At 36.4% G+C, this 27,376-nt stretch overlaps 2 protein-coding genes across 5 annotated transcripts; one reads left to right on the forward strand and one right to left on the reverse strand.

Annotated features, from left to right (window-relative positions):
- Positions 1 to 6,709: 6,709 nt before the first annotated feature.
- LOC116193809 (glycine-rich protein 5-like) lies at positions 6,710 to 7,207 on the reverse strand. The gene has a single exon (XM_031522556.1). The coding sequence runs from the start codon at positions 7,205 to 7,207 to the stop codon at positions 6,710 to 6,712; it is 498 nt and encodes a 165-aa protein (XP_031378416.1).
- An 8,174-nt stretch (positions 7,208 to 15,381) lies between these two features.
- On the forward strand, positions 15,382 to 22,063 carry LOC116196838 (uncharacterized protein At3g49140). Of its 4 annotated transcripts, XM_031526748.1 has the most exons (13): positions 15,382 to 15,602; positions 15,700 to 15,818; positions 16,461 to 16,575; positions 17,229 to 17,448; positions 17,712 to 17,814; positions 17,910 to 17,974; positions 18,412 to 18,525; positions 18,862 to 18,960; positions 19,287 to 19,443; positions 19,773 to 19,879; positions 19,982 to 20,131; positions 21,141 to 21,236; positions 21,590 to 22,063. In XM_031526748.1, the coding sequence occupies exons 2-13, from the start codon at positions 15,785 to 15,787 to the stop codon at positions 21,701 to 21,703; spliced, it is 1,374 nt and encodes a 457-aa protein (XP_031382608.1). In that variant the 5' UTR covers positions 15,382 to 15,602; positions 15,700 to 15,784; the 3' UTR covers positions 21,704 to 22,063. The 4 variants fall into 4 exon arrangements, with proteins under 4 accessions (XP_031382608.1, XP_031382611.1, XP_031382607.1 ...); XM_031526747.1 differs by lacking the exon at positions 15,382 to 15,602 and having other exon boundaries at positions 15,655 to 15,818; XM_031526751.1 differs by lacking the exons at positions 15,382 to 15,602; positions 21,590 to 22,063 and having other exon boundaries at positions 15,651 to 15,818; positions 21,102 to 21,232.
- Positions 22,064 to 27,376: the final 5,313 nt, after the last annotated feature.

Below are 27,376 nucleotides of genomic sequence, written 5' to 3' on the forward strand. Positions count from 1 at the left end.
TACCTATCAGAGTTGATGGATTGGTTATATACTTTGGAAATTTATGAGAAGTAAGTTTTTATGTGAAAAGTTTTCATGTGATAATGGATTCGATGAAATTTAGGAAAAGTTCTATCGAAATTTCGGGTCGTGACAGTTGAGTTGATGAAAAGCATTAGCATAGAGTAAACAAAAGGCGACGTTTTCTTTCGCGTTGGCTAAAACTCAAAAAATATTGGCATAGGGTTGACAAAAGTCGATGTTTTGAATAATGTTGGCTAAAACTAGTCAATCCCGGTGGTTTTCAAAAAGTTGGGATTGACCAATTCTGACAAAATTTTCCCAACATTTCCCATATTATCGCAACGAAAAAATTGACAAAAATCCATTTCGCTGTAGTGTACTACATATCAATTTTTTAATAATAAAATTTCAATCTACTCTTTTTTTATCTATATATACATACATATATATATTCTCACACATCAATATATTCGTCAACACTTGCAATCATTGCACAAAAACAAATTGAGTTAAATCATTATCAAACTCAAAAACCAAATGCAAGCTTAGGTTTGATTGTCTTGGGATTAGACTGTTTAGGGTTATGTTTATTAAGATCAATCGATTGTCGCAGGTTTGAACTGATCTAAGCGCTCTAACTGCTTAGATTCCCTAGCTCCTTAGGTTTGACTATCTAGGGAATGTGGTATGTAGTAAGATCTTGCACTCCGATACTGGCACAAGACACCCTATCTTATCCACTTTTTTCGTGAAAGTAGAATTTTTCCATGGATTATGGACAAGGCTGAGGATCCCCTTCCCTGACTGAAGACCATAGCCAAATGCTACAAATAGGTCGTGATAGGGATTAAACGGTTTCAAGATGAAAATTTCAATTTACTTATGTTTATTTTGATGTGATTTTCACAATATTTTTCTTTGTAGATTGTTCGGCAGATAAACTATGATATCCCGCTCTTGTAATATCGATTGGACATTTTCTCTTTTATCTATTTTTGCAATGGATATATGAAATATTCTAATTACCGTTTCAATAAAAAAAGTACTAATTATGTGGGATTTGATGGCAAATGAGATGGATTGTCTCATTTGTCTTCTTGTTCAGATTTGATTTCCCTTACACTTTATTTATTCGTTTATTAACGTATTTTTTAACGATGTTAGTATTTCAAAATTAATCTATTTGTATTATCTTCATTGCTTGCATAATCAATTGTTCTGCATCCACTCATCTCTAAATCAATTTACGCCTTTCGATGTATAATAACCGAATAGGATAGATATATGCTTAACCAGATGCTATAAAATTAGTTTATTATATCATATTTATAAGTGTTATAGCAGGCAAAGCCTGATATATTCATTTGATTGCATGTTTCAATAGTGTTAATAGTGTTAATAATATGATCAATTATATGAATACCAATCAATCATAAACGAGATTGAATATATTACTTTCTCCCAACTCTATATAAAAGGTAAGCCGTGTACACTTTATATCAAATTTCAAGTTCTCTTACATCCTTCATCTAACTATATATCATTTAATTTTGTTTATATACATTCGAGAAGTCCAACTTATTCTTGTAATTTAGAAATCGTTAATTTTTTTTATTTGTTAAGCACTCTTTTTTCCTATGAAAGCAGTACAAGATTTAAGTTTTATTACGTATGATTTTAGTTTACTGTACTCATGTTGAACCGTATTTAACTTGATCGTACTTTATAAATTCTACATCATTAGAATTAGGTCGTCTTAGGATATTCTTACATGTTGCAAATAATTGTTCATAAATTATTAAATAAGAAATATACGAACATAACTCATTTACAAATAATATATTGCTCTCATCAAAACCATCTTGGAATGATATGAAGAAGGATAAAAGCACAGGAAAAGAAAAAGAAAAAAGAATAGATTCAAGTGACATGTAAAATAAATATAAAAGATATATGTGATGTTAAGATGAAAACTTTCTAATTTATTTTTTTAAAGCAACTTTTACCTAGGTAATTAAATTTTATAACAATTGGAAATCAGTCAAGTATTCTCATATGTAGGAGTATTGACAAAGAGGAGTTCTTTTCTTTCTTGTCACAAGGAAGGTTTGTGGGTCTAATACAGTGAAATATAAATCATAATAGTTAATAAAGATGCATGAATAGTCCCCATGGATATCGAACTTGGAACCTCTTGATTACTAGACGAGAACGTACGCGATTACGCTATATCAAAGAGGAATTTTTTTAACTAGAATTGATTTATATAGTTTCTTTTTTTTGGCAATTAATTTTGTTAATTTAATTGTGATGTATATAGGAGGAAAAGAAGAATGGTTTTTAATTATAATTGATTTATATAGTTTCTTTTTTGTTGGCAATTAATTTTGTTAATTTAATTGTGATGTATATAGGAGGAACAGAAGAATGGACCTTAATACAAGGTAAACGAGCCAGCAGAAGTGGAACATAAGTTGAAGGTTTTTTTTTTTCCTTTCGATTATAAGATCCAAGACCTAATACAATAATAGAAAATTGCTAAATAACTAATAAAGAAGTATGGGTAGTCCAACTACTTATCGAACGTGCGATTTCTAAGTTAATATGCTAGGTCATGTGCTACTGTGCTACACTTTTTTTTTGATTAAAACGCACGAAGTTAAATACAAGGAGTTATATCTACAAAAAAAATATATGGAGTTATCGTTATACCACACTTTGATGTAAGATCATCCAAAATTTTCTCACCGCACTTTACACTTTTGACATTATTCTCCGTTTATATTTTAAAAGCATTAAGGCCATGTCCAATGTGCCCCAGACAGGTCCCAGTTGTCCACGTGGCAGGAATAGAATAGGGACTGGCCCCAAGAACCTCTCCCATTGGAGGGAGCATATTCAGAGAATGGGAACTCGCTCCAAGCAAATGAAGGGCCACCACTGCACAAGCAGCTTTTTTTTTTTTTTTATTGATGACAAAAGAGCCAACAACTCCTTTGCCGTGTGGGCCCTTCGCTCCTGCCATGGAGGGTGTAACAGGCCACACATTTAAATATCCTTTTTCTTTTCAAAAGAATAAAAAAAATTGTGAGATCACAAGAAGGTCCGACCATTGGAGTGGGGAGTCCCTTGAGCATGCCCCTTACCATTTCGAGTGAGGTGGCGCCAATGTGGCACTATGTAGGATAAAGAGAGAATGAATGGGCAATTGTAAAAAGACAAAGTACTTGCTCCCTCATGTCTGGGAATCGGTTTTGATTAATATAACATAAAACTTAATTATTTATTATTTATTATTTATTTATTTAATAATAAGATTTAAAATGATACTTATCATATTTAATGGAAAAAATATAGTGAAAGTCCTTCAAGTTTATCAAATTTTGACCCAATTAGGAAAAAAAATTTAAAAATAGAAGTCTAGAAAAAAAAGAAAAAAAAACACTAACCCCTTGTCGAGTTGGGTGGATTGCTAGGGTGGGGGCCTCACTAGTAGCCCTTACCCTCGGAGATGAGTTCGTCGGCATTGGTGACATCATCTAGAGGGGCGGGGCTACCTGCAAGGCCACCACACTCGAAAACAACCCAGCCCTTTTTGGGATAGGTTTAAGAAAATTATGGGAAAGAAAAAAGAACAACCGTCGATGGGGGCCACACCAGTGACCATCACCACCCAGGATGAGCTCGTGCAAAGGCGACCTCACCTCGAATTGGTGGGAGCTATCAGCGAGCCCCTCACTCCCAGCAACCATCAAGCCAGCTTCTTTTTTTATAATTTTTATTTCGTTTCTTTAAATATGTTTTCTTATTTTTTTATATTTTTCACGAAATTATTTTAATGACATGTGAAAAATATTTGATGGTGTTCATGTTCACATCAACACCTGTTATCTTTAAGTACGAATGGACAAAAGTACATCTATTAAATGTGTAGAATTGAACGAGTTGCAGTAATATATATATATTGGTAAACAATCGCAGTAATATTTATAGGACAAAAAGTTCAAAAATTGACAAACTTATAAAATTTCCACCCTAAATTTTCTAGATTTAATGTATTAGTATAGGGAACTTTACGCGGATGGTTTATTTGAACATATTGAGGATTCATCCAATGCATAACTATAGTATATAATTATCTAATGCATATATCCAAGATTTAGTGTAAACTAAATTCTCGAGATACGTGGGCCCATGCTCGGTGTTATTGGACTAGACCCGGGCAAGGCTATCGGGCCGACCCAATTTTTGGCCACCCTACTCCCAGTTAGGTCGCCTCATCTTGGGGGTGGGGAACGTCGATGAGGTCCCTCAACCCTGACAACCACCTAACCTGACAAGAGGCTGAGTGAGGGTTCTCTTTCTTTTTCTTTTTCTTTTTTAATTTTTAATTTTATGTCTAATTTTTGAAAAAAAATTGCTATGTGAACAATTAACGGCTAATCGGGACAAAATTAAAGGCGTGAAGTCCATATCAATAGCTTCATAATGGCCGATTATGGAGATGACCAAAAGTATATAAATTTCCACCCTAAATTTTCCGTATTTAATGTATTAGTATAGGGAACTTTATGCGGATGGTTTATTTGGACATATTGAGGATTCATCTAATGCATAAATATATGATATAATTATCTGATGCATGTATCCAAGATCCCCATTTATAGTAAAATTGACTCCACTTCGCTCTAGATAAGGTCATAATTAGTAAGGTTAAAATAGTCAATTTACAATTACATAACAATGAATTATTTAATTGGATATTATTATATGGATATGAATTAAATAAACATATAATATAATGCTCATTAAGTGCGACTGTTTGTTTGACAATAGCAAAATTAGTCTAATTATATTATTAAATTATTATATGAAACTTGAAATTAATTATTAAAAATATTTTATTGTTTTAAGAAGCCAATATGTTTTTCAAAATTCAAAATAAATGTTATAAAAATGGTATATAAATGTTTTAAGGTCGTAAAGAAAATTATAATTATAAAAAAGTTATAGTCTTATTAATGAAAATTATTATGATATAGCATTATGAGCTTAAAACTCACAAATATAATTTTTGTAATGGTTATGGTCTTATAAATGAAAAATATTATGATATAACGCTATGTAAAAAAGTAACATTTTAAAAATAAGAATCTCATAAATATTGTTTAAAAAAACGAGCGAAATGAAGTTTTACTCTAATTACTAAACTTAATATATGTCAATATATATTGATAATCAACAAAACTATGATGATGCATATCAATTGAAATAAATGGTTTCAAAATATTATTATAATAATTAACTTACTATGTGGCAAAAAAATAATTAACTTTTATTTTTAACAAAAAAATTTAAGATAAGTATTTGAAATTATAATTTAATAATTGAACATTTTTATTATTTTTAATAAAAAAATTATGTTTCAAAACGTAAATAATTACGACGATAAGAAATGATATATGAATATGTGAAAAAGAACCCATGTAACGCACATGATAGAGCTAGGCAAAGCGGTGGAATGCTGCACCCTTGATGGTGAGAGTCTAGTAGCTGAAAGCATCACTAGTACTAGTATAGTGTAAACATAATTCTCGAGATACGTAGGGCCCTGGTCTTTTCGGACCGGGCCCGGGCGGGCTGTCGGGCCGGGTACGTTTTTGCCAACCCTACTCCCTATGAGGTCGATTCGCTACTAGCAGGGAGCGTCCCCGCTACGGCACACTCCAATTAGAGCCTATCGCGTGATTGCAGTCTGCCCCAGTTACAGCTTCACCTTTTATTTTATTTTTATTTTTTTCCTTTTAAAGGAAGATGAAAGAGCCAATGGGGCAGCAGTGGGTTCACACGGGGCCAGCTGCTGCCAGCGAAAAAAACAATATTAATATTTTCTTTTGGAATGGGGATGGGACTATCATTGTCGGGTGAGTTTCCATTTACTATGAGTCCCCATTTTCATGTAGGTGGCACTAAGGTGGGTCCCCCAAAAATGGAGATGGGACCCTTGTATTGTAGTTGCTCTTACATTAAGGGGAGGTGGCTGCTGGCCTGCCACCACGGGCCCTCCCTAACTTCATACTTTTGTTTTGGATTTTTCGTTTTTTAAATTTTAAAAAAATTAGTGGAAATCAGTAGATATGTGCACGTGGCGTCATATGAACTGTCATTTCAACAAATGCAGGAGGGAAAAATGTCATATTCTTAAAGCTATATAGCCGGCTTTTAACTAAACTACAAGAGCGTAAGCAGAATTTACTCAACAAATTATAAAATAATATGCTTAAACTCATGTATAGTTTAATTTATTTCATTTAATTCATGCTTAAGAGCAACTTTGTTGCAGCCTTGCCAAATATCTTCTAAAAACTTTGATCAGACTCAACATTTTTCAGCATAAGTTTGCTTGGTCTACAGTTTAGGCATCTATTTTTGCCAAATTTTATTCACTCCCCTAGTTTTTCTTGATGAAAAGGACGTGGGTGGAAATATCCTAAACATGTCAGGTGCCCAAACAAAGCAACCAAAGAGTGCAACGACACCCGAAGACAAACATTACGGAGATTACAAAGACACCCTAACAACCCGGGGAATGACCGAATAAACCTAGAAAAAAAAATTAAATAAAGACAGACAGCTGATGAAATTATTCTAAAGTCTAGCAAGCTTCAACCCTGCCCCTCTAAAGGGAGCAAGAGTAAGTACATAATCAGGGGAGAGGAAGGGGGACGCCTGCATCTCCACCAGTGGAGCCACCGCCAAGCCCACCGATCGGGAACCCACCGAGGCCACCCCATGGTCCAGCTCCCATCCCAGACCCGGCCCCAGTACCTGCCCCAAAACCACCACCCATCCCGAAACCACTCCCCATTCCTGCCCCTACCCCACCGAGCCTTGGCATCACTCCGCCGATACCCGCATAGCCTCCCATCCCAGCAAAGCCGCCCATTGCACCTCCCATCCCTCCACCAATAGGAATGAAGTTCTTCTGATCATCGAGCTGGTCTTCGCTGCCACCACACTCAGACGGAGTAGCTTCATCCTTGGGATTGACCTCATGCTTCATGTTGTTATTATCGTTACCATTATTGTTAATGTTGTCATCATGGTGATTGAGAGTGCCAGGGATCGCCCGAGCAGTCCCATGCGCAGCCAAAAACATGAAGACAAGCACCAGTAAAAGTAAGGTCACCCCTGAACTTGCCATGATTTTTCTGATGCCTTACCTTTGTTCAATCACTCAACACATATCAAGCGGCACACTGTTATATAAGATGGTAATTTTGCCACATTCGAACTGGTATATATACACACAAAGATTGGGATTCTTGGAAATTTGGAACTGCAGAGTTAGGGGACGGTTGTGAGCAATAAAGGGAAGATCTCGAAAATGAAATTGCCATTGAATTTGACCTGCTGGGTTTTCAGCAAGTTGTGAGAAGAAGAGAAACCTTTTAGGCATGAACCACTGCATGGCATTGCAGTACTGTTTGCTTTTGCTTTCCCGTACCGTAATATCTATATTATTATTATTATTAATACTAATAATAATAATAATAATAATAATAATAAAATGCAAATTTAATTAAGTAATTTAATTTATTATGACTTCAGAAATATCTTAATTCTTTTTTATGGTCAAATAAAAGTTTACACTACCCCATTGACTGAACAATCTTGCTTGGACTTTGACTTAAGTACCACGAGATACTGCTAATGACTTTCAAACATTAAAATTAATGGAGCCCCTTAAATATATATTTCTTATTTTTACATTTTTAATAATTTATTTATTTAAATATAAAAAGTTTAATATCAATTCATCTCCAATTTAAATAGCCTTTTCTTATTGTGACATTAGAAATATCTTTTTTTTAAAAGGTGAAATGCAAGGTACCACAATTCATTGACAATTCTCGCTTGGACATTGACTTGCTCATTGTTACGAGATACTTTAATAAATTTTGAAACCCACTTAAAATTAGTGAGGCCGCTTGTCTTTATATACATATAGATGTATATGTATATTTCTTTTTTGATTTTTATATTCTTCAGATATGAATACTTTGTCCCAACTAGTCACCAATTTAATAATCTTTTCTTATTGTGTTGTTAGAATGTCATGATTCTTGTTTCTCGGAAATGTAGGGTTATGATAATATGGAGTATTCTCATATATGATTTTTAAACTGATTCAAACTTTATTTTTTCTAATAAAATTGTATTTATTTTCTACGTCGTGACTATGAGATACTTTCAACAAACTTTGAAACTCAATTAAAATTAGAGTGGCCGCTTCAGACCTGTCCTTATATATATATGTATATTAATTTTTATATTTTTATATTCTTTAGATATAACAAATTTAGCTTAGTTGGTCACCAATTTAAGTAATCCCTTGTTATTATGAGGTTAGAATGTCCTAGTTATTTTTTCTTGTAAATGTAAAGTTATGCCAATATGAAGCATTCTCATGTGTGATTTTTAGATGTAAATGTAAGGTCACCCCCGAACTTGCCATGATTTTTCTGATGCCTTACCTTTGTTCAATCACTTAACACACATCAAGCGGCACACTGTTATGTCAGATGGTAATTTTGCCACATTCGAACTGGTATATATATATACCCAAAGATTGGGATTCTTGGAAATTTGGAACTGCAGAGTTAGGGGACGGTTGTGAGCAATAAAGGGCAGATCTCGAAAATGAAATTGCCATTGAATTTGACCTGCTGGGTTTTCAGCAAGTTGTGAGAAGAAGAGAAACCTTTTAGGCATGAACCACTGCATGGCATTGCAGTACTGTTTGCTTTTGCTTTCGCCTACCGTAATATCTATATTATTATTATTATTATTACTAATAATAATAATAATAATAAATGCAAATTTAATTAAGTAATTTAATTTCTTGTGACTTCACAAATATCTTAATTCTTTTTTATGGTCAAATAAAAGTTTACACCACCCCATTGACTGAACAATCTTGCTTGGACTTTGACTTAAGTACCACGAGATACTTCTAATAACTTTCAAACATTAAAATTAACGGAGAATATTTCTTATTTTACATTTTTAATAATTTATTTATTTAATATATAAAAATTTTAATTTCAGTTCATCTCCAATCTAAATAGCTTTTTCTTATTGTGACATTAGAAATATCTTTTTTTTTTTAAAGATGAAATGCAAGGTACCACAATCCATTGACAATTCTCGCTTGGGCATTGACTTACTCGTGACTACGAGATACTTTTAATAAAATTTGAAACCCACTTAAAATTAGCGAGACCGCTTAAGGCCCGTCTTTATATACGTATATATGTATATGTACATGTATACATTTATATATATGTATATTTCTTTTTTGATTTTTATATTCCTCAGATATGAATACTTTTGTCCCAATTGGTCACCAATTTAAATAATCTTTTATTATTGTGTTGTTTGAATGTCATGATTCTTGTTTCTCTGTGTTAGGCCAAATCCACAGGTTTACTTTAGACTCGGGCCCATCCGCAACCCAAAAACTTAAGCCTATGGGTTACTAGACCATTATCTCTTATAAACCTATGGATTTCCTCTCAACTTTTCCATGTAGGATTACTTCCAACACCCGCACTCACCATTCTCCATATAGGAGAGAAACCGGCCCAACAATTCCCCCTTTCTCGACTATATGGAGGACTTCGAGCCGGGCTTCCACTTCCGGACTCGGATGCCAATTGTTAGGCCCTTCACTAGTCACGAGTTCCACACTCGGGTCTTGGTGCGGTGTGGGTTTCCACGCATAACATGTGCACTTCCCTAGGATCGTTACCTTGGGCTCTGATACCACTTGTTAGGCCAAATCCATAGGTCTACTTTGGATTCGGGCCCATCCGCAACCCAAAACCTTAAGCCTATGGGTTGCTAGACCGTTATCTCTTATAAACCTATGGATTTCCTCTCAACTTTTCCATGTGGGATTACTTCCAACACCCGCACTCACCATTCTCCATATAGGAGAGAAACCGGCCCAACACTCTGAAATGTAGAGTTATGCCAATACGGAGTATTCTCATGTATAATTTTTAAACTGATTCAAACTTTATTTTTTCTAATAAACTTGTATTTATTTTCTACGTCGTGATTATGAGATACTTTCAACGAACTTTAAAACTTAGTTAAAATTAGAGGGGCCGCTTCAGACCTGTCCTTTATATATATATGTATATTAATTTTTATATTTTATATTCTTTAGATATAACAAATTTATCTCAGTTGGTCACCAATTTAAGTAATCCCCTGTTATTATGAGGTTAAAATGTCCTAGTTATTTTTTTCTTGTAAATGTAAAGTTATGCCAATATGAAGCATTCTCGTGTGTGATTTTTAAATAGATAAAAACTTGATTTTTCCAATAAATTTTTATTTATTTTCTACGTGTCTCCTTTTTATCTTTATTCCATATACTGTTATGATAGATTTTGGTCCCTTCTCCCACATTTATGTGTGCTTTTTTAGATAATATTAATATTAGAATCTTCAGTTAAGTTTATAACTTATTTAAATTACAATAATTTCAATATTTCGTGTTAGAATGTTTATTTTTTGAGTACATTCTTGTTTGACGCTATGTGTCAAAAAGTTATCGGAATCGAAACAAACACAATACAGTAAAGATAAGCTACAATACTAAGTATAAATAAATATATATAGTGGCAATTCTATTTGTAAAACAAATAGATGTGGTACACTTATAAATCTATAGAATGAAAATTAATATTTTAAATCTTATAAACTTAAGATACAACCATTCGCCACAATATATTAATGTTGAAAAAATTGTCGTTACTTACTCGTGATATTAATGTCTTAGCAACTGATTAGTAGTTACGAATAACAATTTACGTAGAAACAATATATGACAGGATTCGAAACCCTTGACCTCTCCTTTGTAGCTCTATCTCCTTTCCACCAGGCTACCATCTCTTTATTGATACTTTTTCATACAAAAAATATATATATATATATATATATATACACACATCAAACTTTTATTCGTAAAATTAATATTTTATTTCCTTTTAATTTTTTTCATTTCTTTAATTTTTTTAAATAATATGATTTTTAAATTAATATTTTAATTATTTTAATTGTTGGACTTCAATAATTTGCCACGACTAAATCGAGGCAAATGCTATTAACTATGAACCACGACGTGCTCGTGGCAATTAAATTCATCAGTAGGCACAAATTATTTTTTTCCGCTACAAAAAGTACAAATGGCGCCAAAAAGTTATATTTTGGCTGTAGACGTGTATCAATGAGTCTATATCCTTGCGGTGGATGCAAACCTAATGAGCAAGATGACTTAGGCTATATGGATGCAAACCTTTTCTTTTGATCCTAGTTTACTAGCCCATTATTCATAAAGGAAGAAATATGGCATGAGCATGACCTAACGCTATTTGCTAGATATAGAAGAAGATGCATAAATATGAAAATGCTAATTAAACTAAGATGCGTGATAAGGGAACACAAACAAATTCATTGAAGTGTATTGGATTTCAAACAAGTGTTAAATGAGATACCAAAACCAAACTATTGATCAAAGTCCCTAGATGATCAAGGGAGGTGGTTATTTGGTCATGGAAAGAAAAATCAAACCAAAACGATCATATCAGCCTCGTATTCTCTAGCGGCCAGATGAAACCACAAGCGAGTTAAGAGCATCATGAATCAGACCATCAAACACGATCACCATTCAAGGGCCTAGAGTACCCATTTCAATCACCCAATACACATGGAATCCATTTTAATCGCCTATAAATAAAGAGATAAAATCCGTTTTAGTGACATTTTTGTCGCGGCTGAAGTGATTGTCTTACATGAGTCACGCACTGCGAATGGTGAACTAACCTAATGGTCTTTGTGATCAGCAGTGTGCACAGGAGCCTTTCTGCTTAAGTTACGCAAGCTTTCGAGTAACCTAGAAGAGATTTGAAACAAATGGGATAAAAGAAGATTCACGACTCACATTCTTTTTTCCTCAAGACAAAAAAGAAGCTCGATGAAGTTTTGATTGGAGAAGAAATGCGGGTTTTGAGAAGGACAAATAAAAGAATTCTCCCTTAGAAATCAAACGGGAGAAATCTTCCCTCAATAGAGCAAATGATGGAGCTTTTATAAGCAAGAGGAGTTTCGCCCCGATTCAATGAAGAAATTAATGAACTAGCTAGGATCACAAATGAAGCAAATTGGGGATATTCCTAGGAACAGGTGGCAGAAGCTGAGCAAGGGAAGGACGAAGGATCTCCCTTGGCACAGTAAATAACCAAGCCAAAGGGGTTTGGTGCGGTCACTAATCGTGCCAATTAGGTGGTTGGTTTTGAAAGCATATGCACCAGGCTACGTCAGTTGAGGTAGACTAACTTGTCTATCTAGGATTATGATGTCTACACATTCTTATTTTGGTTAATATTTACAACAAGACAAATGTATATATTCCCCTGTCATTCTCTATATTCTCTTAACCTGCATTTTTCTATTTTTATTTGGGTAAATAATATGCATTTCTTTTGGTCAAAAGATGAACATGCATTATGATCGATAAATATATTGCATGCTACGAAAGGGTTAATTGCATCAATGGTCTAAAATGTTTTATAAATGTTACATGTTGGTCTAAAATTTTTTTTGATTACTTATTGGTACATTAAGTTTCAAAACTGTTTCGATACAGTGCATTATGTCATCTCTTACGTGACGCCGTTAGTTCGACGCTGACATGGCTTATTACGGATCACTGTCCTCTCTCTCTCTCTCAATTAAAAAAAATACTTTCTCTATCTATGTCTGTCCATTCTCTCTCTTCTCTTTCACGTCTCTCACTCTCCTCTCCCCACCTATATCTCTCTATCCAATCTCTCCTCACTCTCTCTTTTCTCTCTCAATCCCTCTTGTTTCTACTGCATAATGCTGAACCAGGACAACGACGACTCGCCCGAGAAGTGCCACGAGAGGTGCCACTGCGGGATCCAGATGCGCCGCCTCTCCTCCCTCTCCACCATCGGATCGCACCTTGTAGCGGTTGCCAATAGCCTCAAGGAAGTCGCCGACCATGCTCCCGAGCTCGTCGAGCTCACGAGGGAGGGGAAGCGGCCTCGTTCGTCGAAGGGTGCCGTCTAGGTTCTCCCTAACTCCTCGCCGTCTTCGTCGGGAGGCAACGCGAACCACCCGATGGCGCAGAGGCTTCACAAGGAGCCTATGTACGGGACGATGTCAGTAACAAGGAGGTCCAAGGAGATGGAGGACGCTGTGGACGTGCGGACGCCGCTCTGCCGCTTTGAGATTACCCACCGGTTGCCTGTGCATTTCTTCGGCGTGTTTGACAGACACGGGCCCGGCCCCCCCATGCATGTGACATTCTTTCCATTTCTTCTCCTCCTCCTCTCTCGGGTTCTTTGAAGTGACGGAGCGATGGCAGGGGGGGAGGGGAATTAGGGGGTTACGGGAAAAGTTGAAACAAGAGGGATAGAGAAAGAAAAGAGAGAGTGAGGAGAGAGTGGATAGAGAGATCTGGGTGGGAAGAGGAGAGTGAGAGACGTGAGAGAGAGAGAGAGAGGAGAGAGAAGAGAGAGGTGGACAAACATATGAGGGAGAGTATTTTTTTAATTGAGAGAGAGAGAGAGAAAGATAACAGTGATTCGTAATAAGCCACATCAGCGTTGAACTAACGACATTAAGCAAGAAATGACGGAATGCACTGTATTGAAACTGTTTTGAAATTTAATGTACCAACGAGTTACCAAAAATTTTTTTTGAACTAACGTGTAACATTTATGAAACTTTTTGGACCATTGGTGCAATTAACTCTGCTAACAAAAGATCAATATGAAAAGAAAATTACAATGATTTTTTTTTAAATTGTGGTAAATTTAACTAGAGGTAGGCGGAATCACTAAAGAAAATATTACTTTCATTAATGGCCGGATTGAAATGATACATGAAATCGATATTTAATTTGTCAATTCAAATGATAAGTAATAGAAATCTATGTTACCCACGTATATTCATAACATTTGTTATAATATTATTAAAATGATAAAATTGTCAATTAAATATTAAATTATATAAAATAAATTGCCCGACCACAATTTTGGAAAAAAGGCAATATAACAAAAAAAAAGAGGAAAGAATAATAAGAATTTGAGGGTGAAATGGAGAGAGAAGTAAGTGGATAGGTTTTTTGAGAAACTGTCATTTTAATATTCGATTATTGGCTCCTATTAATTTTAGTGTATCCAGCATGAATAACATGGACAGTGAAAGCGAGTTGGATTAAAGAGAAATCTCTCCCTTAATGGTAGTAATAGATGATGTTGATGACGATGGTGATGATTATAGATAATATAACAGTTTGAGAGGGGCTGGTCGCGGGAGTTGACGGGGGAGCCCCATCGTGCTCCTATATATCCTCCCTAAATTTTTAATTTTTTTTTCTAAATTAGCATAATAATATTTGAGTGCCATCTCAGCTAGTTGTATATGTGACACCCACTACCACGTAAGCAAAAGTATGGGGTGATTAGTGTCCTATTCTGAAAGTAGGAGTTGTCATTATCCTTTTATGAAACCATAAGCGGACACTTGTAGAATTTATTCTAGTTATTAATTACTGAATTATCCGAAAAGGGTAGATTAGAACAGTTGCTTGAATCAACACATAATTGCATGGATATGCTTTTATTTCAAATTAATCCCATATATGTATATATATATATATATATGATATCATGACATCATATAATAGTGAGAATCTTAGTACTCAAATTTGAAAGGTGTAGTACTCCCTTATAAAAGTGTGGTATTTGCATAATACTTTCGAAAATTTGTCGTTGCACTGAGCATTTCAAAGGAAGTACTAACACTAAAAATTCCAAAGGTAGTACCAACAATATTAAAAGGAGTAATACACCTTTGAAAGGTGCATTAACCATGTCACCATAATACAGTGTGATTGTATCCTTTCATTAAATTTGAACATTGTTTTTTTTTCTTTCACTATTTTTGAGGTAGTCTACTGGAAGCATTGACCACTCAGATACTTGCAAGTTTGTGCTCGGTTTCTGAAAGCATGCCTCCGGTCCTTCCCAACCTCAAAAAATAGGGGAAAAAAAAAGAAACATATTTACCAAAAAAATAAATATAAAAAGAAAAGAGGGATTTTTCCTTTTTTCTTTTTGGGGTGTAATATATAGTACTAAAGGGTGGGGGATTAGTTGCCAAAAAAAAAAAGAGAGAGTGAGGGATTGAAATGTGTAGCTCTAAGGAGAGATGCCAAAAGAATATGGAGATTCTTCAGTCAAGTGACATTAAGCTCCATTGCTTTTTGGCTTGAAGAATTTCCGCAAAAAGAATATGTGGGGAATATTATAATGAGAGAAATGGAGGCTTCTGAGGAAAATGACGAAGATGGAGAGCAACTGAACTCACTGGGTGTCTCTGCTGCATGTGTGTCTGTGTGGGGCATATAATGCGAAGGGTTCAATTTTCTGGACAGACATGGAAATGAAAGGAGAAAAAAAAAAAAAAAAAAGACAAGCAAACAAACAGAAACGGTCAGTGCCCTTTCCTGCCTGACTCAATATTTCTGCGAGCGAATCATCATTTTTATTAATTGAAGTCTTTTTTTTAAAAAAAATATTTATATTTCAGAGACCGACCAAGAATCAACGGCGGCGACCCTCACCTCGACAACAATCGCCATCCTCCTCCTCTTCTCCGCTGATTCCCCTCTCTGATGTCGATCGCTGTTGCTTCTTCACTCTCCCTCGGTATCTCCGATCACAACCCATAACCTCCTCTGTTCCGTTTACCTTATATTTTTATATAAGCGGTTTCTTATTCATCAGCTTGTGAGTGGTAATAGGGGGGGGGGGGGGGGGGGGGGGGGGGGGGGGGGGGGGGGGGGGGTTCTTTGTCAATTTGCAATCTTTCGGTTCTTTAGCGTGTTTTGGAGAAAACCCATTTGCGTTTATAGATGGTTTTGGACACCCTTTTTTCCCCCCCTTCGTTGGAAGTTGGGTAATTAGATGAGGAACTTTTTCTGTCAAATGTGATGCAGACGTACTGCATGCTATTAATTCGTTGGAAGTTGGGTAATTAGCTGAGGTTTTCTTGTTGGGTATCTTTTTGGACTTGGCAATGATGATATATATTCAAGGATGGACACTTCAATATTGATTTTCCGGAATAGGAGCTATCACAGGAGAATCATTTTCCATGTTCAAGTAGGAATTGAGCATTTCTCAGGCTCAAAGATACACACACAATAATGCAAATGTTTTATTCAATTGGACATTTGGTTTTCGCTATTTGAAACTATAAACTCTGAATATTCCATCTTTTGTTTTAGTTGCTTTGAGTATTTTGTCTATACTTGGGCTGCAGTTAGTCACTTTGTGAATTCTTTTCAGGTTCTTCCCATTACAATCCATGTAACCCAGAATGCTCAACATCATATGGGATTATGAGCTCTTTGATGAAACCTTCCCCTGAAGGTCAAAGAACACTTGATTTTCCTGGCATGAGGTACAGGATGTGACTTGCATTCATTGGCCTTCACTGAGAGGTCTGCTTAATTGGACCGGTTGAAGTTGACTGATCTGCGTTTAATTAATATTTTTTCTGTTTCTGCACTTACAAAGAGATACATTTACACTTATGTAGAATATTGTTTGTGGTTAGTTGCTGTCATATTTTCTTTGAGATAGGCATCCGTTTTCATTTCCGTGTGAACCTTTAAGGGAAAAATATAGTTTTGCGTGGTAATATTTACATTTTTGTATAGAACTGCTAGTTCATTCAAGGCTTTATCCAAATTTAGGCTTTTCAATGTGTCAGAACTAGCTTCTAACATGGTGCTAGACCTTATTTCTAGTTTCCAGCCCCCTCACTTGCCTCTTGTTTTATTCAAATTCCTTAATTGGGGTTAATCTTCCAGCTAACAGGTGATAGGAGCAACCTTGATTGTTAACTTTGAATAGTTATCCCAGTCATCTCAGACTACTGTACAAATGCATTATTTCATTTTAATGAGAGACTGATATTGGGACTAGGAAAAGATATAAAGTGTTTGGGTTGTATATTGATGTGTTCATTAGTCCATGAAAGAAGTTTTCATTCTGCTAAGGTTTGTCCTACTGTCCTACCAAAAGTGTTTTTACTCTATTTTGTCGATGCAGGAATTTGTTGTTTGGATCAGCACAAATTCATTGGTTGCACGTAGGGAGAAATCTGTGCCTTTCAAGAATTTCGGTTGCTGCGGATTATTCTGATTCTCTGCCCGACTCATCAAATTACATAAGTGACCATGGTTATCATCCCCTTGAGGAGGTGAAAGCTGGCAAAACAATCCGAGACACTAAACTCACTTCTGCTGAAATTGCTAGGACGACTATAGAGGTAACTTACAGGGCTTGAAAGATTTTTAAATCTCATGCCTTGTTTATCCCCTCATTTATTATCAGGCATTTGTTGGCCCTTATAATTCTTCTAGTTACACCTGATTGTTGTTTGTGGAATGATAAATGTGATGCAATGCTCCCATCTATGTGCTTTACTATAATTGACTGGCAACCAATCACAAAGCTTAAACTTACCCGCACACGGACATGCACACGAAAATTAGAAGCTGATAATAGTGACCTTCTTGTGGGTTGTGCCAGGCTTGTAGCAGTGGTTTGCTTGTTTTCCCTGGGACTGTACATTGTGAGCCCCATGAACAGATATCATGGGCTGATTTCCAATATGTGCTTGATGACTATGGAGGTTTGGCTTTCATCCAACTATAAGTTATTGATGTCTTTTTTTTAGTGGCAAATCTTCTATTGCTTTGACGCGATTGTTTTCTCTCTTCTGTTCAGATCTTATTTTTGAAGTTTTGGATAGTGAGAACATTATAGAAGATCCTGGAGCAAGTAACCCTGTGGTGAGGATCTCCTTGTATTTGAAGCACTGACTCACTGTTTTTTTAGTTCATGTATATACTGATTATTCGGTAATTAAGATGATTCAACTGATAGCAGGTGCATGGAATCATATGTGGCTTTCTCATCTTGCTATTATAATTTCATAGAGTTTCATATGATTTAGCCCTTGTGTCAGTGCATCTGAGGTTTGGTACATTCCATTGTGGGAATCAGTTTGGATTGTTCTCATTAGAAACAATTTATATCCCAACACTGTTATGTATAAGCTTGAGATTTTGGAGTAATCAGCCGTGGCCTTTCAAATCGTTTTATTTATTTTTGTTCTCACCTGGTTATTTACATCTAATATTCAATTAATTACCTTACCATACTTTGATTTTCCTTTTGAAGTATGGGTTGCCCTAAGGAAAATTGAAACTGGGATGGTAACTTGCAGAGTGTCTTCATTGGGATGGACATGCCAGTATATGAGAACCAGTGGATGGCAGGGGAGCCGAACATTCCTGGTATTGTTCCTGCTGATTATACCTTTGAAGATGATTATATTGAGGTGAGCAAAATGTGTGCATTTGAGACTGGTAGTTTCTATAGCCAGAACCATTTGGCTACAATAGCATTTTCATTTTTCTTATATCATGATCTGAGAAAGTGTATAGGTCAAGAGTAAGATAAATCATTTTGAGTAGTCGGTGTTTTCTTTGTAAAAACTGCCAACTTGCTTTCGTCTTTCGTGGAATGGAAAATGGAAGCACTGGGGTGAATCTTTTTCACCCTTGAAAACCAAAAAGGTGGATTTTCTTATTTAACACCTCTTACCTCCTAACACCTCTTACCTTAGTTAGGAGGCATTCTCATCTCAGAACTTTTTCTTGCTGATTTCATATAGGCAGCAGAAAGTGATGAATCCATCATTCCCGTTGATTGGGGGATGCCAGAACCATCGAAATTGGTTCATCCCATTTATTTTGCCAAGTGCTTGTCTAAGGTGATCGCCTGCTTTAACATCATTGGTCCCATGAACTTCTACTTATTTCTGCAGTTTCTTAGGAAAATGAGAAAACTTACTTTTCCTCGCCTTGGGGGAGAGTGTTGTGATCTCGCATGTCCTCCCCGGGCGTCTAAGTCGACTATGAATAACCATGTCCTGTTTACTCTTCTATTTAACAATGAAGGTAGCCTTGATATCTTAAATACGTAGAAGCTTTGTTTTTTCCTCTAGAATAGGTTTTTGAGGCTTTAATTATCTTGATCACTCATGTATAGCATATCTCTCTCTCTCATACGCACAAAATTAGTATGCATCTGTTTCAGTCAGTAAGTAAGGAGTACGATAAGGATATGGACAGTCCTTCAAATGGTGTGTCAATTTTGGGATGTCTGGTACCAGTTTTCGGTGACGAGGAGCCTTACTTGAGAAGGCTTTTCCGGAATGATGATGATGGCGATGTCTATGATTTGGACTGGAAAGGTAACTGTATCTCCGAAATTCAGTTCTTGTGTTTGTGAAATGAAAGATTTGACCTTGATTGGTTCATCCCTGAATAACTAGACCCTTTTTTATATGCAAGTGCTGGTAAACTTCTAGTGAATGGATGGAAAAGTTTTTTGGCTTGACATGGCAGAACATCTTAGATTTTTCCTGCTGAAAAAACAATTCTTAGTGATTTGTTGAAGGGGCTTTTTTCCTTTTGTTTTCTTTATTTTCTTAGAGTAGAAAATGTAAAACTCGAAACACTTTTCCAATTTTCTGCAGCTGGAAAAATTTTTCTGGTTCTGATGCTTGTGCCTCTTTTTCAGCTGCTGATTTTTCTAACTCCTCCAAGAGAAATGGAAACGGCTTTAACTCCACCCTCTACAGGTTGGAGATCTTCAAAATAGAGCTATTCTCCGTATATGGTGTTCAGGTCCAAATCTTATTTTGGTCCCACATCAACATTCTCTTGTCATATAATTTAAGCTTTTGGTTTAGATTTCTGCTCATTAGACTTTCTCTTGGTTTTTGCCAGTGTGAAATTAATCGGGATGATTTTCTGGATGCGGAGCCTGATTTCCTTGTACACTCTACTTCAACAATTTTAGATCGGTTTGCTCAGAAGGGAATCAGGTGCAATGTTGCCCTCAAAGCTCTGTGCAAGAAGAAGGGTCTTCATGTGGAGGTAAAGGACAACTTCCAATATATGAACTTTCACTATATGGGTTGCATGAAAATGGAACGGTGACCAATGATAGTTGATATCAAATGAAGAATGATATGTCATATCTAGTTTTCTGTTATAGAATAGATTTAAGGTAGTGTGGAATAAAAGATTTTAGTACCTCTGTCCCCGGTTGAGTGTGGCATTTAGAACTTTTAGCTATCCGGCTGATGCTTTCTGGCAGAGTTGTTCTTGGGATGGTTCAGTTTTTGGCTGGATGAAACTAAAACAGAAATCTAGTTGTTAATTTTAAGGAACCAGAACGGTTCCTGAAGCAGATTCTTTTAATGTTGAAGTAGTGACAACTCACGTTTTCTTTTACAGGAATAAATCTCAGGTTTTATTAGATACGATGCCATCCCCTCTTAATATTTCAGGATCAACTTCAATCATTGTCTTAGTTACTGAGTTAATTGTGTCCTGAGAATGAGAAAAAGGGTTCCTCAAAAACCCGAAGGAGCTTTGGAATTCCAAATAAAAGTCAAATTGGCTGTTGTTTTCCTGTAATACTATCCAGAGTGATTAATTTCCTGCATTTTCTCAACCTACTGTGGAGAGTAATGTTTTGTTCATCCTCTTCCAAACTTTACTTCTTTTAATGTTGAAGTAGTGACAACTCACGTTTTCTTTTACAGGAATAAATCTCAGGTTTTATTAGATATGATGCCATCCCCTCTTAATATTTCAGGATCAACTTCAATCATTGTCTTAGTTACTGAGTTAATTGTGTCCTGAGAATGAGAAAAAGGGTTCCTCAAAAACCCGAAGGAGCTTTGGAATTCCAAATAAAAGTCAAATTGGCTGTTGTTTTCCTGTAATACTATCCAGAGTGATTAATTTCCTGCATTTTCTCAACCTACTGTGGAGAGTAATGTTTTGTTCATCCTCTTCCAAACTTTACTTTTCCTTATATGGAGCCTGCAATTTGCAGATTCTCTTGAACTTTGATTGGTTTTATGATGCTGCATAGGGTGCAAATCTGATTGGAGTTGACAGTCTGGGTATGGATGTAAGAATATATTCAGGTATTGAAGTACAAACGCACCGTTTCCCATTCAAAATCCGGGTAAGTAAACATGCTACATGTTACAGTTTGGCACACCAATTTTCTCATTTTTCCCGTTTTGGTATCTTTTGGAATCTCTCTTATATCTTCAGTTTTCACCGTCGAAGCTTCTTTCTGATTTATCTGCACTTGAATCACATTTGGAAGTAATATTCAAAATTATTACTGTTGTTATAGCTATTTCTGATCCTAATTTCCGAGGAGCATTTCTTCCAGCATTTTTCTTGGGTGCTCGGCCATAATCAAATGGAGAGTGTTTTTATCTGAACTTACATATGCTCTGAGAACTTTTCCTCTTTCTTTTCTCATGAAAATTCCTTCTCTGTTTTGAGGATGTTTGAATGTCGCTGCAGGCAACATCTGAAGCTGCCGCAGAGAAACAAATCCAACAGCTGCTGTTTCCTCGATCGCGCCGAAAGAAGCTGAGGACTCATGGTGACGGGTACAACAATCTAAGTTCTCACTAATATTCCTACTCTTCTGAATAATCGATGCTACTCATTTCTTTAGAAGCAAGGAGGCCAGTTTTCGCAATAAAGATGAGTCACTAGGCTGTTGGGAGAAGAAGTTCCTCTTATTTTGCTTTCTTTGCATTTGCCTACTGTCAGCCTTTTGTACATTTAACAGTTAGTTTCATTGTCATGTACAATAGTGGATAAGATTGAGCCGGTGTTGTAAATCCTTATGCGATAGGGGTCAGCTGGTTTCTTCTTTTTCAGGTACAAGTGAGAATTAGTCAGAATGCAGAAATAACAAAATAACTGCTTGTATTTCCAAGTAATTAAGTAAAACTACATCATTTAATGTGAAATTTAGTGTTATTGCTATAAGAGCCATTTACTTGGAACTGTTACAATATCAAATTTAGATAAAACAATGGCCATATGTGAATCAGATTTTTGCAACAGAAATGTTAATTGGATGGCCGTCCGTGGGGAGATCACGGACCATCTAGAAGTTGAAGCCAGTGTTGTCTTGAGCTTAAGGATGTCCAGTCAGATTCTGGGATGCTGTGAGAGCATCTAGAATGGGAGGGTCTCTTTGGGTTCCCATTGAGGGTCCACATGGTGCCACATAGGCGTCATGTTACCTAAAGAGGGATCGGGTAAAAAGAGCGACTTCCTACCCCAATAGTCCGTCTCTATTTGGGCCCCGTTGTGGTTCCATACCTTTTATTTTTAAAAATAAAAATAAAAGCCTGGCCTTTAAATGCGTGGCCCGCTGCATGCCACTATAAGCACCTTGTTCCGCTGAATTAGGATCGTTGTTTGGAGAGCACACCAAATTAGAGAAAATGATAAAGCACCTGAGGATTACCTATATGAAAACGGATTATCGAGAATAATAAAATGAGTCATTGAATACTGAGTATCTAATTTCAACTATCCATACCTATTTTACAAAAGTTGTAAGAGTTAATTGGCAATATTGCATTTTCCGAGAACGTGCATGTAAAACAAATTTTAAAACGTGATGCTCACTCTCCAAAGACCTTGTTTTAAACTCAATTGCTCAAACTTTTTAACGTAGAAAGACCATTTGATTTATATATTTTATTCAACAGGACAGGAGTTCGAGACAGAGAAATCCAGATTCTCACGTAGCGAAAATATTCACGACAAGGTGATTTCTAGTGAAAAATATTTTTCTAATTGGCGCGAACACCAAGGTGGAATTTTAGACATTGGCGCGGTTTCCTTCCACGTCTCTTTATGGAGGCGTGGTAAGTAACTGCACGATGTGGTTACTGCGAGCTAGTTGCCGCCAACGGACAGGCTCAGACAGCTGGCACCCTCCGGAGTACCAAAATTTGAAAAATCCTTTCATTTTCATCCTTGCAGTTTCGAAAATTACAAAATAATCACGAGCCCCCTTTCTCTATAAATAGAAGACCATTTTTCAAATTAAGAACGTTTTGGCCAATTTCATGTGCTGAAGTGCTGCCAAATTACCGACCCAAATCCCTTAATTGAGCCTTGGTTCCTTTAATTAGTAGGATAGTTTAGAGCTTGAATCCCGATTTCGCCGAATTTGCGGTAAAAAATTTCTTGGAATCAAGGTAATGCGAGGCTCCAAGCCTCTGTCCAGAGCTGAAATCAAGCTATTTAGCTTGTATTTCGATGGATACTTGCTTAATTAGAGTAATTATGCGAAGATTAAATGCCTAAGATGATAGATTGCATAAATTAGAGCTTAATTAGGATTAATTGAGTAGTATCTTACTTAATTAGGGTCAAATTTGGCTAATCAATCTTAATTGTACTCGAGAAAGACTCATTGCATGATTAATTGGACTGATTTGGTGTTAATTGTGTTAATTTGCGCATAATTAGGTGTAATTAGTACTAATTAGTTGTAACTAGTCTATGTAAGTGCTAATTAGGTCTAATCTTGCTTAATTGCTCGTGTTGACGTTCTGGTCGTGTAGTAATTAGGTCTAATTCGAGGTCAATTAGATGCAATTTGACTCGATTTGTGTACAATTGGACTAATTATGATTGTAGCCATTTGCGATTATACTTGAATTCGCTTAAATCCACCAAATTAGCACGAAATGGACCTTATATGCATGCTGTACGCTCTGTGCTGAATTGACCCGTGGCCTCAATTGCTTGAGTTCGTGGTTAATTAGCCTCAATTAGTTGTTAATTAGGAAAATTAGTGGTTCCTTAAGCTTGAATAGGCTAGGGGATTTGTAAATATTGTAAATTCCTCCAATTTCTTTCCTAATTGATATGTGGTGAATTTATGATGATGGATGTATCGATGGCCGAGTGGGATTAGACTTGATTAGATGTTAATTAGGTTTGATTTCACAAGTTATAGTCCAATTAGGCTTAATCAAGTGAAAATTAGCAAATTAGGTTGTGGCCACTTGTAATGATAGTCTAATTGAATGTAATTTGGAGCACATAGGTTGGACTGTTCGTGTATACACGTGGCCAATCGATTGCATAATCAATTGTGTCAATTCGAGTCCAGTTGAATTTAATCATGTTGTGCACACCTGAATTTCGTCTCGTCGGGGCATACATGCGCGCGCCTATGCAACTCGGCTGGGAGTGTCCACCTTTCCGGGGACGCGCGACGGACGCATGTGAGAAGGAGTTGCCACTACCTGTTTACAACCCGAAGGTCGAGGGCCGGTGAGTTGCCTAGGTCTAGAGGTATGGGATACACCTAGTAGGCTAAGGCAATGGTCTGTACGGAACCGAAAATTCCGAATTCGGGGGTTCTATTACATGTGGGCCTATATCCTACACGTCCTTTTGGTACTCTAACTTGCTAAGCTTGTCATTTTTATTTATTTACCGCATGATTTAGAGTTGCACTTGACTCGCTCGTTTTGACACCGTAAATTCAAAAAAACTCTCAAACCGTCCACTCTCCAATCGGAATTATTACATGAATAAATGCACCACATAAACCCTTACATTGTTCTCTCAAATAAATAAAAATACAAATTACAACGACTGAATCCCGATCGGTTCGCTTTCAGTCATTATTCCACTAGTGCTCATCGTGTGGTTTGGAAAAGACTGAAAATTAAATTAAGATGCACACTCGGTGTATGGGGGCCTTGGACACCGTGATCGATGGTTAGGGGCGTTGGACCCATGTAAATTGTATCCTAAGGATCGGACTCGATCCGCAAAACAAACAAGTGCGAGAATGTAACAAGTAAGCACAAATAAACAGACAATGGAGTTTTATTATTGCCGAATTTACGTGAATTAACTAATTATTAACCGAGGTATCTTGGCATGCAAATTTTATCCTAAAACAACCAAAGCGGGGTGATAGAGAGGACGTGTAGTGTTCGGCGTTATTTTGGTGGACCCGACAAACATGATGTTTGTAGTCAAGTCTCGGATGTGTGTGTTGTTTTTAGATTCTTATGTATTGTGACAATATGGTTTTTACAGTTATGACAAGTTTTTTTTTTTCTGAAACCCAAAACCCAACCATTTACTTGACTATTTGCCCGTGTTTAATTAAGCCGAGTTTGTAATTAATCCGTTTTTTCGTGTTTTGACCCATTCTAAGCACAAACCTAGGGAAATAGGAGCACCAAACACCACGTGGATGCCAAAATCTCTGCACATGACCCATGTGGGACCGGACAACCTTTCACGGGCCATCCCCGCTCGTGCCTCTAGTCCAATTCCCTAAGCGCCCAAATCTACACTAGGGTCACAGCAAGATAAGAACCGGTAGTCAAGCCCTTGAATCGGAAAATATGTGTGTGCATGGAAAATCAAGATTATGTGGCACGGACTATCGAAAGTTGGTAGCTGGTGTTGACCGATCCCTTGGGTCCATCGGGGTCGTGAGGACCCCGAAAGAACCAAGAGACCAGTCGCTCAGCCCGGAAGTGGTCCAAAAAGGACTCGTATGCCTCGACTTGAGCCGCCTCAAATCGGGCCTAGACTTAAGTCAAGACATACGAGTACTCCCTAAATATCCATGCTACGCGCGGTGTTTTTGAAATTATGAATTTTAAAAGGGCATGACTAGCAATTCTTGAACTATCGACGCGATTACAAATTATTAATCAGTTCGTGCAATTCATTTTAAAGAGTCGAGTGATTTAATTTAGCCAAATTTAACGTCCCAATTACCCCATGTGTGGAATTTTAGGTTAATTAGAAATTTACCGAATGCATTAATTTGTGGGTCTCGAGCCACCGGAACGGTCATTGGTGGACCGCCCAAAGAAAACTCTAATTTTCAACCGTCTTGGGGGTTAAATCCAATTTTTAATCAAATTTATGTGATTAAACCGATTCATGTGAGGTTTTAATCAAAGACACATTCAAAACATTCCAAGCACATGACTATGGGCAAAAATGAACACAATAAAATTAATTCATCGGTTTAAGTCCAAGTGATCAATTAAATCGTTTTGATGTATTCTTTGCCTTAGATTCTATGGGTTTACGAAGCGATTTGCTTAAATCTAACGCATTTAACTTACGATTACATCCAATCAAAAACCAAACATCAAGTACGATTGCATGCAATCATATATAAATCACGATCATGAGACACATTTTATAAATTGTTCAAAGATCGAATTAGAATAATTTCGACGGAACGGGGACTGATTTGGAAATTCGGCTAAAATCTTGGGGACTGATTTGAGACAACTTGAAATGTTTCCTGGACTAATTTGGAACGTTTGAAAAGTTCTGTGGCTGAATGGGAATTAATAATGGCCTGGGACCTTATTGAAACAGATTTTAAAGTTCGGGACTGATCTGAAAAAAATGGAATATATCACTGGGATTGAACTAAAACAAATTTAAAAGTTTAAATCATTAGAAAATTCTATGGATGAACTGAAAATGTTGAAAATGGCCCAGGGCTTGATTGAAATATATTTTAAAGTGCGGGGCTGACCTGAAAAAGTGGAAAATGTCATAGAGACTGAACTGAAATAAATTGAAAAGTTTATTGGAATGATTAAAAATTCTGGAAAGTTCAGAGACTGATCGGAAAATGCTAAAAGTGGCCCAGGACTTGTTTGAAATGCATTTGGAAGTTGGGGGCTGATCTAAAAGGTGGAAAATATTCCAGTGACTAAACTGAAACAGATTGAAAAGTTTCCTGGAATGATTAAAAATTTTGAAAAATTCAGAGACTGATCGGAAAATGCTAAAAGTGGCCCAGGACTTGTTTGAAATGCATTTGGAAGTTGGGGGCTGATCTGAAAGGTGGAAAATCTTCCAGGGACTAAAATGAAACAGATTGAAAAGTTCCCTGGAATGATTAAAAGTTCTGGAAAATTCAGAGACTGATCGAAAAATGCTAAAAATGACCCAGGACTTATTTGAAACGCATCAAGAAGTTCAGGACTGATTTGAGAAGAAACGAAAAATGCCCCCAGGACTGAAATGAAACAAATCGAAAAGTTCATAAAATCGGGTTCTATGCAAAACCCGCTCATCTCCATGGTCACAATCATTCATCTCTGATTATCATCATCTCAACGAGCATAAATATACAAAAAAAAAGGCTCCTAGCATGATACTAAGTTGAGATTTATACCTTATCTCGGGAGGAAAATTCGGAATCTGGGAATGGGTTCTAGCTAGTCGGGTCGGGCGGCTCAATCGAGTCTGGCAGACCCGACTGGT

The sequence above is a fragment of the Punica granatum genome, chromosome 2, assembly GCF_007655135.1.
Source record: "Punica granatum isolate Tunisia-2019 chromosome 2, ASM765513v2, whole genome shotgun sequence".
In the NCBI taxonomy this organism is placed as follows: domain Eukaryota; kingdom Viridiplantae; phylum Streptophyta; class Magnoliopsida; order Myrtales; family Lythraceae; genus Punica; species Punica granatum.

Coding starts and splice junctions, on each gene's coding strand:
- LOC116193809 (XM_031522556.1), bottom strand. CDS start 7,207: ATGGCAAGTTCAGGGGTGACCTTACTTTTACTGGTGCTTGTCTTCATG.
- LOC116196838 (XM_031526748.1), top strand. CDS start 15,785: ATGTCGATCGCTGTTGCTTCTTCACTCTCCCTCG. Junction 18,526..18,861: donor TTGAAGATGATTATATTGAG/GTGAGCAAAATG, acceptor GATTTCATATAG/GCAGCAGAAAGTGATGAATC. Junction 21,237..21,589: donor GTTTCCCATTCAAAATCCGG/GTAAGTAAACAT, acceptor ATGTCGCTGCAG/GCAACATCTGAAGCTGCCGC.